The sequence below is a fragment of the Gavialis gangeticus genome, unplaced genomic scaffold (assembly GCF_001723915.1).
Source record: "Gavialis gangeticus isolate Ggan-Ray unplaced genomic scaffold, GavGan_comp1, whole genome shotgun sequence".
NCBI classification, from domain to species: Eukaryota; Metazoa; Chordata; order Crocodylia; family Gavialidae; genus Gavialis; species Gavialis gangeticus.
The window spans coordinates 23,493,577-23,509,688 of NW_017729003.1; the positions used below are offsets into that span (position 1 = coordinate 23,493,577).

The 16,112-nt window shown below is 39.8% G+C and overlaps 1 protein-coding gene across 3 annotated transcripts in view; it reads left to right on the forward strand.

The window, feature by feature from the left end:
• Positions 1-16,112, forward strand: part of ANK3 (ankyrin 3) — a 604,477-nt gene that overhangs the window by 410,869 nt on the left and 177,496 nt on the right. For all 3 annotated transcript variants that reach the window (XM_019507910.1, XM_019507908.1, XM_019507909.1), the window contains exons 2-4: positions 10,012-10,113; positions 10,570-10,668; positions 11,060-11,158. In XM_019507910.1, the coding sequence (XP_019363455.1) occupies positions 10,012-10,113; positions 10,570-10,668; positions 11,060-11,158 (300 nt within the window). The remainder of the gene's footprint in view (positions 1-10,011; positions 10,114-10,569; positions 10,669-11,059; positions 11,159-16,112) is intronic.

Here is a 16,112-nt window from a genome sequence, read left to right on the forward strand (position 1 = left end):
CGTGGACTCTGTCTCTCTTTCAGACCATACTATCCCTGAGTACATGCAAGCATGGTGCAAATTTCAAAACACTGACCTTGAAATAAACATGCCTGTAGTTATTCATATATAGGGAAATTACTACAGATATTCACAGTCTGAGTTCATCCAGAATTGATGCATTTCACCTTTTTTTGAAGCTACTGCAAGTTTTAGCACAGGTACTCCATTAAATACATTGTTGTTGTACCTACTTATAGATAGTACAAACTATGCATGATATTAGTCCAAAGCCAAAAGGCTCAGAATTTACTATATAGTTAATTGGACTGAGCCTCAGCAGAGTTAATTGCATTTCAAACTATAGTAGCCTCACAATTCAGCACTGATTAGTGTGTGTGTGTGTGTGTGTGTACTCCAAATACTTCCCACAAAGGATTCATGTGCTAATTAGCCCCCCCCACTCATGATTTGAACAGGTCCTGGGATCCTCAAAAAATGTACATGCAGATGAGGCATAGGGCAACCTGGTCTGGCTTTCCCAAATGGGGGCGGGGAGGGGTGGAGCCACACTAATCATATGTGACAGGCTGAGAAGGAGGCAACAGAGGGATTCTGGGAGACCTGTTTGGGGCCCCATTTGGAGATGTTTGCTAGGCATTTAAGGCTGTTAAAGAAACAGGAATCATTGGAAATGGCAAAGAAAGGTGCAGGAAAGCTCATCTGCAGGAGTGAAGAACTTGAAATGTATTCAGTATAGTGGCTCACCACAACTTTAAAAGAGTTGGCGCCAAGGAGGTTTGCATACAATGATCATTACTTTATTGCATATAATGGATACTATCTTATACAGATGGGTTGCAGTAATCTATCTGTGTGGTAGGTTCTCATCAGTATGTTTTCTCAGTATGTTTTTGACACATTACAGAAAGTTGTTATCTTGAGGTGAATATGAACTTGAAAAAAAACTCCTCTAAGCAAATCCAATATATCTAACAAAAGCAAATGATTTGTTTTACTGTATTGATCAGTGGTTGATCAGAGAATGATGGGAATGTTTTAGTTTTACATATATTAATCACAGCATTAAGGAAGCTGTGCTCATACTCTTCATGAGGTTTGGAATGAGCTTTAGATGCACAGTGCCATCAAAATAGGAATACATGATTTTTATGGTTTCTTGTCTTCCCTGGCTCGTCATTTTAATTGATTGTATTTGTCATTTAGTTTATGAATCAATACCTAACAAAAGGCCCAATTCTTTCACATTTACACTGAATAATTGTGCCTTACTCCTTGAGTAATCCAGTTCATTTTGATGGTCCAACATAATGGGAATAAGGGATGACCCAAATTAGCTGACTGGTCAAGTTCTCATAATACAGTTAAATGGTAATATAAGTTTGAAATACTGATAATCTTCACACCATTTTAATTTCTCATTCCCAGAATATAGCTTTTCCCAGTTAGCGTTATTGTATATTTAGGAAATTGTTTAGCATCTGCGGACCAGAAGCACATCTTTTTACCATTCTGAAACCAGGAACTACCTTAGATCTTGCTAATATAATATACATCTAAATGTTCACAGCAGCAAACATTTTCTTTGACTATTACTAAACCCAGAAACCTACCATCTGCCTCATTGCTGCAGGTGTGTAGGCAAATGAAGACCAATCAAGTTACCTAGCCTGTAGCTTAATTTATTATATTGCCTGGACTGGTGCTTAAACCTGTGAATTTTCCCTGTAGTGCTGTCAAGTACTCATTTTCTATAGTTGTGTCATAACTTCAGTGATATAATTTATTATTTGGTATTGGTGGCTCATATGATGTGCAACTAACATAAAGCTTAGGGAAAATATTCAAAAGCATAATTTAGAGTTTAGAATAAAGCACAGTTAGAATTAGAATAATAAATTAAATCCCAAAGATTTCCACAGGGAGTTAGGGCCTAACTGTCAACTGTACTTCTGAAAATCTTTCCTTTAGTACATAGAAAACTATTTTTCATTTCCAACCTGGGTTAAGGATTTGGAGAGAATTTTTCTTTCAGTCCTGTAAGCAAAAGAGGAGATGGAATACGTGTATCATAACTTACATATTCTTGACTGGATTTGCCTTCTTTTCAAAATAGATGGTTTTCTGAAACCTCAGCAGCATGTGCTTTAGAAAGGAATGCTCTCTGACCTGATAAGAGATTGCAGCATTTAGTGCAACAGCAATCAAAACATTCCAGACCTGTTAACAAAGATAAAAGGAGTAATAAGTTGCTTTTGTAATGTGAGTTTTGAAATGTTCTTAGTTTGACTAGTTTTGGTATCTTAAGGTCTTTTTTAGCCATCTATCACTCAGAGCTATCCCAGGTTGTTCGCAACTTTCAGTGAGTCCAGTGTCAGCATTAAGCTGAGGATATCAAAAGACAGACAAACAGGGAAAGGTTTTCCAAATGTAGCTGATATTGATGATGATGATGGTAATAGATAATTAGTCAGCATTTACAGGGGTATTTGGCAGTGACACCTAACAGAGAATAGAATTTCTGTGATCAACAGTAAGTTACCATTTTGATAGGAGCTTTGGAACTGAGAAGCTGAATCTAACGGGCTGGAGAAAAGCACTTTCAAAATTACTTAATTTTTTTCTTGTTTACAAATACATGCCATTAAATTATTTAGCTCTTCAACATGCAGATTCAGGTAACACTGACACACCCATCTATAAGTCTTTGGTAATTTACTCCCCAGGTGAAAAGAACATGTCAGGTTGAAATTAAGGATGATTCAAATGTGATTGCTGTCAAAAGATGACAGGGTTAATTGCTTCTGCTTTTGTTACCAAGAGGAAGAATCTCTCAGACCTCCAAAGTAATTATTTATTTGTAGAAAATAGATCACAGTTATGCAGAATGAACCAAAGCATGTTCACAACAGCTTAACATTTTGACCTTTTACTCATATGTGGTTGCACCTACATAAAAATACAATGATTAAGGTGTGCAATTGGGTAACGGCTAATTGTTGTGTGTTTTGTTTGTTTGTTTGTTCTTTGCGGGGGTGTGGGGGGAGGCAGAGTTTGGTCCTTGGACATTTCAACGTGATATAATGCCATTTAAAGCATCCCTGCTTGGATGATGTACCCTTCAAGTTGTCAGATGTTAGGAATGGATTCTTTTGGGGAGGGGTTGAGGGCGGTTGGTGGTGGTTGTTTTTTGTTTTATTTTTGTGATTACTTTTAAGGTGACTGCAAAAGAATAGCTCTAACTGAATAATTTTAATCAGAACACAAAATAGCAGTTGGACTATTAGGTTTTTATCAGAAAAGTTTCATGGGTTTCTTATAACCATGGGTACTTGTACATATCTTTGCACCGTAGCACCAGGTGCTTTTAAAAACGCCCAGCACTGTGGCACATACAGCTGTATAAGTGGTGAAATGCACATCAGTGCTGAGAAAATGGTGGTGGTGTACTTTTGAACTAATACACCTCAAAGGTGTATTAGTTCAAAAGCGCACTGCCACCATTTTCTGCGCACTGATGCACATTTTGCTGCTTATACAACTGCATGCAATGCAGTGCAGTGCACATCAGCTTGCACACGGAGCAGACTCGATTAATTGAGTCTGCTCCAACCCACCGGATCTCCAGCACATCATGGGACAAATATGTATGTGTATAAATGCCCCATATGTCCATGGGGGAAGGTAATAAAGGATTTATGCAGTTTAGATTTAGTTACTAGGCCATAGAGAGTTATAAAGCTGCAGGCTAGAACAACCCAGCTCCTGTCCAACATAGGCTTGGGTGGCTTCCACAGAGTGGCAGTGGCAGGGGACATTCCCCATTCCTACAATGGGTGCAGACTGCTGGGAGCTCTGTCTGTGCTCCTGCCACATCTCCCAGTTCTCACTCTTCAGCTGCAGTGTGGGCACAGCTTCCAGACACTAGGGAGCTATGCCAGGATGAGATATCTGCACACTACGTCCACTCTGCTGCAGCTTCTCCCCACTCACCTCCCCATCCCCTTCTCCCCACTCACCTCCCAACCCCAGGTGCAATGCAAGCACAGCTGGAAGCTATGCCCATGCTGCAGCTGGGAGGCAATGGGAAGCAGCTGTGGCATGACTGCAGCTCCCAGTGATTCAGCACAGCCACAAGCAAAGTCCACCTCCTACACTGACATGCCACTAAAACCACTCAGCCCACGTTGGACTGGAGTTTGGAGGGTGGGGAGATGTGCCAGCAGCAAGGGCACAGCTAGAAGCTGCCTGTCCCCAGCACTGGGAAAGCCTTCCAGCTCCATGGGCCAGCTCCAGCCTGTGGGCCATACATTGCCAACCCCTGTTATACAGCATAAATATGGAATCACAGAGATCAGTTATTTCATAAATGTATAAATAACTTCCTCACAAATTCCTGTGGATTTTTTATTTCATGTGGTTAAAAAAAGGCTCTCAACAGGCCTGTATAATTTAATAGATTCAAAATAAAGTTCCATCCCTGACTCAGGTGATATAACACCTACTGGGAGATCAGCTAAGTATCACTTTGGATTTGACCTGGCACTATAGTTATATTGGAACAGGATTACCCTTCCCATCAAAACATATACCAGCGCAGTAAGTTTTCTTAGATTTTTTTTCTCATGCTGCTGCAAGACTGGCTTTGTTTTTTAAATGGAAGTAACTTAAGTTCATCCCTTAAAAGGGGATTGTTGCTCCCTTCCCCCCATCCCTCCCACAACAAATGTTAGGCATGGTTAGCATCTTTATGTTAGGACTGTAGCCAGAATACATCCTGCTCCACCACTAACAGAACCTGCTTGGGGTTTCCCTTCACAATAGCTACTAATAAATATAGAAGTAAAAACAAACCCCTGTTCCCAAAATGAAAAAAGAGCTGTGCTGTATTATAGTAATGTACATCGAAATGTACAGTACTGCCAATTATTAAAGGTTATTACTGTATTTACTTTAATCCAAGCCAAAGTTTTTTTTCCCCATTGAGCATGGAGGAAAAAATCCCCTCATCTTTGATTTGAGTACAAGGAGGGGTAGAGGTGAGCAGGCAGCTGCAGCAACTCCAACTCCAAACCTAGGGCCCAGGTCAGAGCCAGAGTCAGAGCTTCAGTAGCCACTTGCCCCCCAACTCTGCCTGGCAGCCTTTATCCCCTTCCCAGCCCCTTACTGTTAGGCAAAGCTCTGACTCCAGTTCCTTTCATTCTTGGGGCATGGGGCACATGGAAGCACCATCCCTTGCCTGGCCAATCAGCAGTGGCAGAGTTCTGACACCCAGAACTGCAGATGCTGCTGCATAGCCAGGAAGGGGCCACACTTCCATGTGCTCCATGCCCTAGAAGAAAATGGACTTGGAGCCCTGTCCTGACCATAAGTGGGGGTGGGAGGGAGCAGAGCAGTGGCAGGCATGCAGGCACCTTAGGGGGCAGGCCTTGCTGCATGGAGAAGAAATGGAGGGGGAAGGGGGTTGCCTGTATCCTCTAGCTGCCTGCATCCTTGCTGCTGCTCCTGCCGCTTTCCCAGTGTAGCAGTGTGGATGGTCAGATTTAAGGTGACTCTCTTGTAATTAGATTGTATACCTGGAAAATTATTTTAAAAATATAAATTTTCCAAATATAGAATCTAATTATTGGGTGATTATCTTGAATTTGACATCTTGGATGCATCTTGGATTTGGGTAAATACAGTAAGTTGTTTTTTTCCTTAAATATCCAGAAATCCTTTTCCCTAAAAACAGTATGCTGGAAATGTTGTTCTCATAAATCCTACAAATGTAAGTCATTGTCTAAATAGCCTTTCCATAGCTAAATACTTTTGATATGAGTGTAGTCCCCACCAACATTAAAGCACTGGTAGCAGAAGCTACAAGGTGCTGCAGAGATTCACGTAGTTGAACGTAATATTGGAGATTAATAAAACTCTGCATTTTTAATAATTATGGGAAATGGCCTAAAATAAGGCTTCTCAGTAACACATTGCAGAATGCTGTCCCAGTTAGTGGTTGCATAAACATATAAAGGACATCATATTTTGAAATATATCCTACACTATTATTTTTTGACATTTGATAAGAGAGAGGAAAGGCCAAGAGCTAATTTCCTTCTGCATTTCCTTGCCAGAAATAAAATATAAAAATAATAAAAATGGATATAATAGATTCCTGGAATGTAGGGCACGTCACAGGAATATTAAGATTTGAATAATTAAAGTTGGTGAAAACCTTTGTGAGATCCTTCAAGAAACAAAACCATAAGAGTGCTCTTTGCATGGGGCTATCTCTTCAAACCGTTTGGAAATGTCAGCTAATGAAGAATGCAGAAGCACACATATTAAGAGAGAATTTTACAGTTATGGATAGGTGATCATTTCTGTCAGTAGTCATTTCTGTCAAATCTTTTACTATTTTTTTTCTTTATTATTTTTTTCCCCTATTTTTGTTATTTACTGCTAGAAAAATACCCTGGACTTGGAACATACAGCAGTTTCAGCACCTTGACTGGAGAGCTGCATTGGCAAGCTATCCTGCCAGGGAGCATTAGTGAAATCCATTGATTCATAAACTGCTTCTTTCACATGCAGCCTGGGGGGAATGCCCCTGCTATCCCATTAGTCAATTGATCGGTGGGACAGGGGGCTGTTCTCCATGGATGGGAACTGTCTTGGTTCCTGCTACAAGATAATAGACCCTGCTGGCTACACTCTCTTCAATTCAAACCCTGGGGCCTGGGAACCTTACCATCTCAGCACGGTTGCCTCTCGCCCCCCACATTCCTCTTGGTCAACTGGAAGATTGCTTGGGACATTCACAGCAGTAATGAACCCAAATCCCTGGGAGCCATGTCACTGTAGGTGAGTCTCCCCTCCCGCCCAGCCTTCTGCACTCCAAGTCAACCCAGAGGAGTTGGGGGGAGGGGAGGGCTGAAGATCATTATCCCTGGGCCATCCCTCCAGGGGGTCCAGGAGGGTTCCCACTGCATGAGAATGCCCTCTGCCCTGCCAGTCAGGTGATTGGCAGGAGATGGGGGGGGCAGGGAATTTTTCAGGGCAGAGTCCCCACAGGGCTCCCTGACAGCTTACCCCTGGCTGGAGTACCAGGGAGATAGGGCCCTCTCTTCCTTCCTCTCCTTTGAAGGAAGGAATGAAGAGAAGAGGACTGTGGGATATTGGGTGGCCTCCACAGCCAAGAGTAATGTACAGCCATTCACTCCTCCTGTTGAAGCTGATACTCTACAGAAAGGAATCCATGGGTTCCTGGAATTTTCTAGAAAGTTTTAGGAAAACCTGCTAAACAGGTTTTGAGTTGCCAGGGAGGGCATTGTATTTTCAGAGAATACTAAATTTGCTGCATTTATTTCAGGAAAGAATTTTCTTGTGTACAAGTCAATCATGCTTGGACTAAATGAATTCAAACCCATTGTCTTCTTTTGTACATCACCATGTTGTAAAATCAACCTGACCTCTACATTCGCTTACTTTTGAGGCTTAGCTTTTGAGATTTCCAGGAGAGTCCCTTGATAAGACACATGCTGCCCCTTCTGAATATTGTAATGTTGGGTTAGAAACGAACTAATAGTCCTTCTTTCCAATTCCTTCTCCATTTTTTTTGTTTGAATTTTTGCAATGGGAACTGTTAAACATTTCTAAATAACACCATTCCTTGCCTGGCCTGAATTAATCCAACTGGCTGGAACTGATTTTTCACATCAAGCTTCTCTAAAGCCTCTCCTCCTTGCAGAAGCAGCTGTAAACAGCTGATGTTAATTATTGTCCACCTGCTGACTATGCCAAATAGACATGCCATTAAACTGTGACAAAAAAGCTTCCCAGACTGTTAAGTCCTCCCTCCCTTATATCTTTGGTAACACTAATAAAATACTGACATGTTTTTACCGTGATGACTGCTGTTGCTAACTACTAAGAAGGTGACTTGTCTTCTGTATTAATCTGCATTGCATGGCTCAGATGATCTAAATGAAATTGCTTGACTGCTTCTCTTTTTGCAGCTGTTTTCCAAATGAAAATCTTTAAAATCTTGATGGTAGTTCAGTGCAAATGAATGTATAAATGGTAGCAGGCACTCATTTTTTTTTGTTCCCGAGTATATTGAGATGATTAGCTGCTTCATGAGGTACATGTAAGAGAATTTAATAGGTGTTGTTCAAGAAAGATTATTAAAATAGTTTAGGGTAAGTTATATGCTAGTTATCAAGTGTAATACAAAATACAAATGTCTCAAAAACCACAAAACAGTTCAAAGTTGTTATTTTATCATATTTTCCACCTACACATATTACCTTGGAACATAAATCTTTCCAGTACAAGTAAAATGTCCCTCTTACCTATATTGGCGTAAAAAGGACAGCAGTCTTCAGACTTTGTACTGTTTTCCTAGTGTTTTGCCTCTTTTTAAACATTATCATTACTGCATAATGATGAGTTTAAATGACAATTATTAGACTTGGGGACAGCTTGCAGGAGCTGTGATTGGTACACCGGTCCAGGTTGGTCCCTAACAATTGCAGAATATAGGGAGGACAAAGACAGGAATCCAAAGGAATGGAGAAACTGAAAATTGGTACCAGGGTTTCTTAAAATCCATTTTGTATTTTCTGCCTCATTAGATGTCCATATAAGGATTTAAAGCACATTGACATTATTAGGAAATTAAGCTTTCTAATGAACCTGAGCTGTATTATTATACCTCTTCTACCAATGGAGAAACAGGCAGGAGAAATTGTGTGATTACTATGGTGCCTGAGGAAGTCTATGGTAGAATTGGCCTATTCCTCATCTAAAAGAACTTTGTTGTAGCAATTTTAAGCTGTTGGTAAAAAAAACAAGTCTCTGATGTTATATTCTAAATTATCTCAACATAAAGATAGCTTAGGAAGCTGTATTAAAACTACTTAAAGCAGTACAATGGCACAACTATACTTGTACTTATTACTGATTGGAACTGTTTTGTCCTTTTTCCAACAAGCTTCACTACAACTTTTGATTAGTTTGTTGAAACTTTGTCAAGTGCAGTAACTTAAAAGTGTTCTAAGGGAAAAAATTGGAAACCATTTTGAATATATGTAGAATTCAACAGTTTTGAATATAGGTGGTTTTCAAAATAGATACATTGGGCACATCTACATATGCAATAAAGTGGAAGAAATAAACTCCAACGCATATCGTGTTGGAGTTATTTGCTCGTGGGTGCACAGTTTGAACATGCGTCCTGGCTCTGCAGCACGTTGAGCCAGGTTTGAGCAGCCCCAGCTGGCAAGAGTGTTGGGGGGTCAGCCTGCCAGCCTGGGTCTGCTCCAACCCAACTCAACATGCTGCAGAGGGGCTGGCTATGACACAAGGGTGCTCCAGTGCAGGGCTAGGCAGCAGGCAGCCCCTGTAATGAAGCACCTTTGAACCCCAGCCAGTCCCATCAGCCTCTACACGTGCGTTGCTGTGGAGTAAAAAAACTTTGCAGCAGGATAGTGCTTATATTTACAAGTACGAACCTGCTGCAGAGTTATTTAATTTACTGTGGCCTAATAGGAGCTCAGGTATAGACGCTGAGACATTTACTGTGGAGCTAATTAGGCAGTTCCACAGTAAACATCTTGCATAGATGTGCCCATTGACTGCCAGTGCTGTTTGAGGGGAACAAGAGTTATCCTTCATGTAGAATTCTGTTGTGAAGAATTCCGTCCCTAAGATCTAACACTTTTTTGGTTAATATGCCAAGATATCAGATGTCAACTTGGTGATTATTTCCCCACCTGCTGATAAGAGTTGCATCATTTTTGTATATGCATGAAGTTAAATCCTTACTTGAACAAAATCCCCACTGATGCATATAAGAGTTGGCTTAAGTAAGGACTTGTATTTAGCCTCTATTTTATGTTAAACAGTTTGAGATACTTTGGTGCTCTGTTTACATTTAAAAACAATGTATGTGTTTCTTTTGTGCCAAAAAGATGTGTATCCTTCTCTAGTTTTTGACTAGTTTTTTTTATCTTTTTATCCACCCAGTCTGACACAAATGCAAGTTACCTCCGGGCTGCTCGAGCTGGCAACTTAGAAAAAGCTCTTGACTACTTGAAAAGTGGAGTGGACATCAACATTTGCAATCAGGTTGTAGAATATTTTGATTATTTATTTAATGTTCTGTCAGCTTCTCTCACCTGTGTAGGAATTAGCTGTTCAGATCAATAATTACTTGGTTAATGTATTGATATCATAATCTGATGGCCTGTTTACATCTCTTGTACAAGAAAAAATGTAATTAATATATAATCTTTTGATACGTTATTAATTTACTTCAACTGGGATACCACTGCAGTCTTGAATTTGATCTTACTATTCTATTTTTGTATTAGGATTTGTGATAATATGTAATATTTAATAATGCAAAAGTCTGTATCCCAGTTAATACATATCATTTCCTGTAGCCAAAGAGGTATAATGTTCATATGAAAATAGCTTTTGCCAGAGATAATTACTCTGGCATTTAATCATTTGGTCTCATGATATATTGTTTACTGCACTTGACAACGTGGGTCAGTCTTTGCCATTATATTTTTTTTATAGAATGGGTTGAACGCTCTCCATCTTGCTTCCAAAGAAGGACATGTAGAAGTTGTCTCAGAACTGATACAGCGAGGTGCCAATGTGGATGCAGCAACAAAGGTGAGAGGCTCCTATCTAGCTCTTCAAATGTTTGAACAAATTCTATATAAGCAGAGTGTCAACCAGCTTCCAGACATTATCGTAGCAGTATAAGTTGTTAAACGTTTTCTCATGGAAGTGTGGCTCTCAAGAAATGTCTAACACAGATCTCGTACGTTATAATAAATGTGCTGTGTGTTACTAGGAAGAACATTAAATCATGACATTAGAACATTGTCTTCAATTTTTATCTTTTAAAATAATTGACCCTGGAAACATTGTGTTAATATGATAAAATAATATATTTTTGGAATGGGTTACATGGTTGACAGGCTTAATTAACTTTTCATCAAGTGCAATTTTTATAATGCATTGTAAAACATTTTCACAGTTCATCTCTCTCTGATTTCAGAAAGGAAACACAGCATTGCACATAGCATCCCTGGCTGGGCAGACAGAAGTAGTTAAAGTGTTGGTTGCAAATGTGGCCAATGTCAATGCACAGTCTCAGGTAAGGTAATTTTGTTAACTGTTGTTGTACAAAAATGGCAGCAAGGCAGCAACTTCAGTTCAGTGTGTTTTTGCTTTCTTAACCTGTGAGTTAAGACTGTATAAATGAAAGGTGGTTTTTTCATTAAAGCAGACTCAGGAGAAGTGGAAGCTTGTAGGGTAAATAAAATTAAGGCAAGAAAGATCATTTAGGTAAAGTAATAGGAGTTCTTCCTTTAATTAATATCACAGTCTTAAGCTCTTGTCTTCCATGGTAGGCAAATGTCTACATGAACATATCCCCTCTTTTGCCCCAGTTATTGTTCTAGACTGTAATCTCCCATGTCTATCTACTGGACGCCGTGCATGTGACTTCTGCTGGAGCCTGCCCATGATTTCTTCAGGATGAAGGGTCAGTTGCTGGGCGATTTTAGGGTGATGCACCATGAGCCTCACCTGCCACATCTTTGATGATTGGTTTATTTCACTTGGGAGGACGATGTTTTGGTTCCGCTTCCCCTGGTGCTTCTCCTTGGGTTGCTTCCTTCATGGCTTTTTCCTGGGGCTCTGCCTTCCCTACACCCCGCCTACCGCCAACCGTGATGGAATCATTCATTGTTGAGGATAGTGTTCTGGGTTCTCTCCCCACTCTAGCCTACCAGGTCTGGTGACCGTAGCAATGCTGCTTTTCCTCCTAGGCATCTCTGGTGGCCCTCTTTCTTCACCTATATCGCATCCGCGCTCAATACCACCCTGCTCTTGGGTGCCTTGTCCCTCTTCGGATGTTGTAGTTGGTTCTCTGTCTGTTGCAGCTGATCTGCCATTCTGCTGGGTTCTACCAGGCTTCAGTCTTCGCTAGAGGTCTCAGCCATCCACAGTGGCACCGTGGACAGTGCCTCTGATTGAGGCTGTCTATATGGCGACTCCTTCCTGGGATGCCCACCAGGGCTTCTCAGGAGGAGCTTCTGTGAGCTCCTGCTCCTCCTGCTGCGCCAGGGACTCCACTTCTGGTCTAAATGCCACATGTTCATTTAACTGTGCCTCCATGACATGTAAGTAAGGCAAAAAACCACCAAGCTTCCCTTAATTTTTTATCCCAAAGGGGAAAAATTCCTTCTGCACCCCAAGAAACAGGTAATTGGTCAGATTGATGGCATCCTAAAAGCACAGTTCCTTTATTATAGCTAAGGGGAGAAAGGACAGAGTAATCACAGAGACCAAGAATCTTGGAACACCTGGACAAATATTTATTGTTTTTATGGTATTAAAGCAGGGGCCAATCAGCTTCCATTTCCCTCTGGCTCAATAATGGAAGGAAGAGACCCACCATAGGAGGAGGGACCCTTGAAAACATTTATCAACCACAGGTCAAACTGGTTTTCCAGTCAGTAAGATGGGTAGGGGGGTTTTCGTGGATGGTTAGCCCAACACACACACACAGAAGATGAGAATGATATGGTAATGTGCTTTCCCACCTCTTTCCTTCAAAAAAGTATTTTCTGGGAATTCTTTGATGAAGTGTCTTTGAGAAGCATCTTTTCCATTTCCAGTACAGCTCTGGAGAAATTTGGTAAGAAGATGGCAGTGGTTTTCTGTTTTAAATCCCATTCTAGTGATCAATAACAATGAAAAAACAGCTATGAAATCCAATCTTGTTTACAGTGTATTTAAAGTGATCATGTAACAGGATACACAGCAAAGCATTTCATCTCTCATTTTAAGATTTTTTTCCCAGTATTCTACCAACTGCACTATTACATGGCCAGAATAGATAATGACAAAACAAAAGAAAAGAAGCCGGAATGGTAGAAAACTTCTTATTCAAAGAAATGGTAATCTGTTTCAAAGTCATACAGTGTTGCAATCTATAAGAGGCTCCTTACTTTTCCTTTGTAACTTTTATAAGGAAGTAATAGCAGAATGTACAGAGATTTTGACATATTTCAGAATATGTGAATTAACGTGTAGATCAGCTATAACTATTTGAAATAAAGGAGAAAAATATAGCTGTTACTACCCAAAATTGCTGTTTGTGTTAAAAAGATAAATTTAAAAATTATACATTTTTAAGAAATACATTTTTCCATGGTATTTCTAACAACACATCAGATTACTAAAAAATGAAAGAATTTAAAAAATTTTTTTTTGTTTTCATGTATATGGGTTGTTTACCACCTACATGTCAACCAGCTTGGACAAACAGAATTGACTAGTCAGTTCCACTTCGTGGTTCTTGGACACTAGCCAAATACTTCAATGCCATAGTTCCAAATACTGCAGAGGAATGTTTGACTCCAAGCAGAACAAAGAAGTCATCTTCACTGCTGTATTTCTTTAGCAAAAAAATCATTTAGCTTTAACTGAAGATTGAGTGTTGGGCTGTAAAACATCCTTTCTTTGCGGTGTTTTAGAATTCCTGTTTTCAGTCCTGAAAATGCAGACACATTTCAGAAACTCAAAGGCCCTTTTTATGGGCAAACAGGTGCTTTCTTCAGTCAGTTAACGTAATCAAGCTAGCTTGGCCTGATTGAAAAGCTCTTTTACTTTGTATTAAAATAAAGGCTTTAAAATAATTCATGTTGGTTTGCCTGTAGCCCTTTTGACCTCTTCCAGGCTAGGTTTTAAGAAGTGTTATGTTATCATTTACTAGCTAGCATGTTTTGAATAACATGTTTTGAAAGAGAAATGTAGATGTAACTTGCAGCTTTTACATGTTCTAAACTCACCAAGTTAATGACTAAGCTAGGTTAAAGTTATACTTAGATCATACTAAGGTAAGCAAACTTCCAGGTTCAAAAACCCTTTGTCAAGCTGAGGAAGTTACAGCAGTTGGTGTAATCTTCCTGGATGCAGTTCTACCAACTGCTGTAACTTTCTCAGCCTGAGAAAGGGTTTTTGAACCTGAAAGTTTGCTTAAATTTTTTTTCCAACTACTTAAGTTGGTCTAATAAAATATATCAGATTCACATAAAGAACCTTGTCTGCCTATGTCCTTAGACCCACATGGCTACAACCTACAGCCTTGAGTTCAACTTAACTACCTTTTGCTAAATGTCATATTAGCAGCAAAATTTCTCAAGGGCAAGATGAACATCCTCAAGTTCAGCTTTATGCCCACCCTTGGCTCAGACCTTTTGTTAGTCCTCATTCATAAAGCATACATCCTTATTTACGAGGTTTCCTTTGTTCTTCTGATTACTCTTTGTCTGCAAATGCACCATGTAATACACTGGCTGATGCACAGGATGTATAGCTCATGCCATCTTCATGCAGTCTTGAAATAGTAGGTGCTTTTCAATAGCAACTATTGACATGTGCAGTAGCTCCCTTGTAGGCCTCTACTTCATAGCCTTAAAAATGTTAGCTAAACCTCCCCTCCTCTCTTTTGCCTATTCCTTTTTATTTTCTTCTTTCTGCTTTTATAAATTATTTTAACTTAATGACTGTATAAATTTAGGGCTTTTGGGATGCACTCTATGGGACCAGGACTGTTTCTGCTTCAGTTATAATCAATAGAAAGCATCCTGTTGGGTTCATTCCAATTGCAAGCATCCCATTCAGCATTTTAATGACCTAATTTTACATAATAAGGGTTGGACAATATGTCCATAGGCTGTCACTAATTCTAGAACTGCATTTTGCAGGCACTAGATGTGTTCAGATAAATGAATAACAAGCAATTCTTAGCTACAGTATTTTTTTAGGGACATGAAAATGTAATTGAATTACTAATGTACATATGCAAAAGTATGCCCTCTTTCCCTGTCCTTTGTTTTTTTTTTTCCACACTTCTACCACCTTCCTGGAAGCCTTGCTTTAGCTCCCTCTCCACTGACCACCTCTCAAGGTTTTAGCTCTGTTCTGCTGTATGAGTCCACTGAGGTCTTTGGGATTTCCCATGCCAGGACTCCTTCCCCATCTCCCAGTAAGGCTTTGATGTTGGGGGCAGGGAATCATTCTCTCCAGAAATGTTAAAATACATTTTCAGTTTGGGTTCAGTTTCAGTGTCTTCACATCTCATATCTGCTCTGTGCCTTCCCCTTTTAGAAATTCTCCAGACAACACTAAACACTGCATTTGAACTCAAACATAAGGTCCAGCACAAATGTGAAACTGCACAGAAGTACTGGTGGCAGAAATGAGTCTTTCTTTTTGCTGTCATTACATTCAGTAAATGAGTTTTTAGGTTGGGATGGAACCACAAGTTTCAGGGAAGATCTCAGGGAGAATGAGAGGTAAAGAGAGGAAAGGGAAGGCAATTGGAGACAATCCCATCCTAAATAAACACAGACTAAACGAACACCTTGGTGTTGACCTTGGTGTTATTGCTCTAACCAACTAAGCTAAAGGTTAATATTTCAGGTTTTCTTAGGTTCGGTCAAATTTTCTCTTATAATTCTTTTCACTGCTATTATTGTTTATGTTTAGTGATCATCTTAAAACTTTATGGTAGTCAGATGGCCATAGAGAGTTTTGGCCACCAGAATTGCTTAAAGACGAGTATTTTTCACACTTTTCTTGAGGTTCAACAATTATATGAACAGCCAGAGCCTAATTCTGTGGATATAAGTTAGTAGTCTAAAAACTTTTGTTTATGTACTTCTCCTTGATTTTTAATTCAATGTCAGTAGTGTCTTCCTACCACTATTTTCTAGTATTTTTTCTGTTGCATCTTCTGATTAATTTCCATTCCTAGGCTCAGACCAAGCTGCTGCAGTTTGTTTTAATCAGCACTTTTACCACTAAAGTGCAAAGCATTTCTAGATCATTCTCTATTAGAAATAAAACAGAGTTATTGCAGGGCCCTTGGCACAGCTTTATGAGCACTCGTGGTGCTTGGGCCAGGTGCCAGATTATTGGAAGATAGCCAATGTGGTCCCCATTTTTAAAAAAGGGAGGAGGGAGGACCCGGGCAACTATAGGCCCATCAGTCTTACCTCAATCCCAGGGAAACTCTTTGAGAATATCATCAAGGA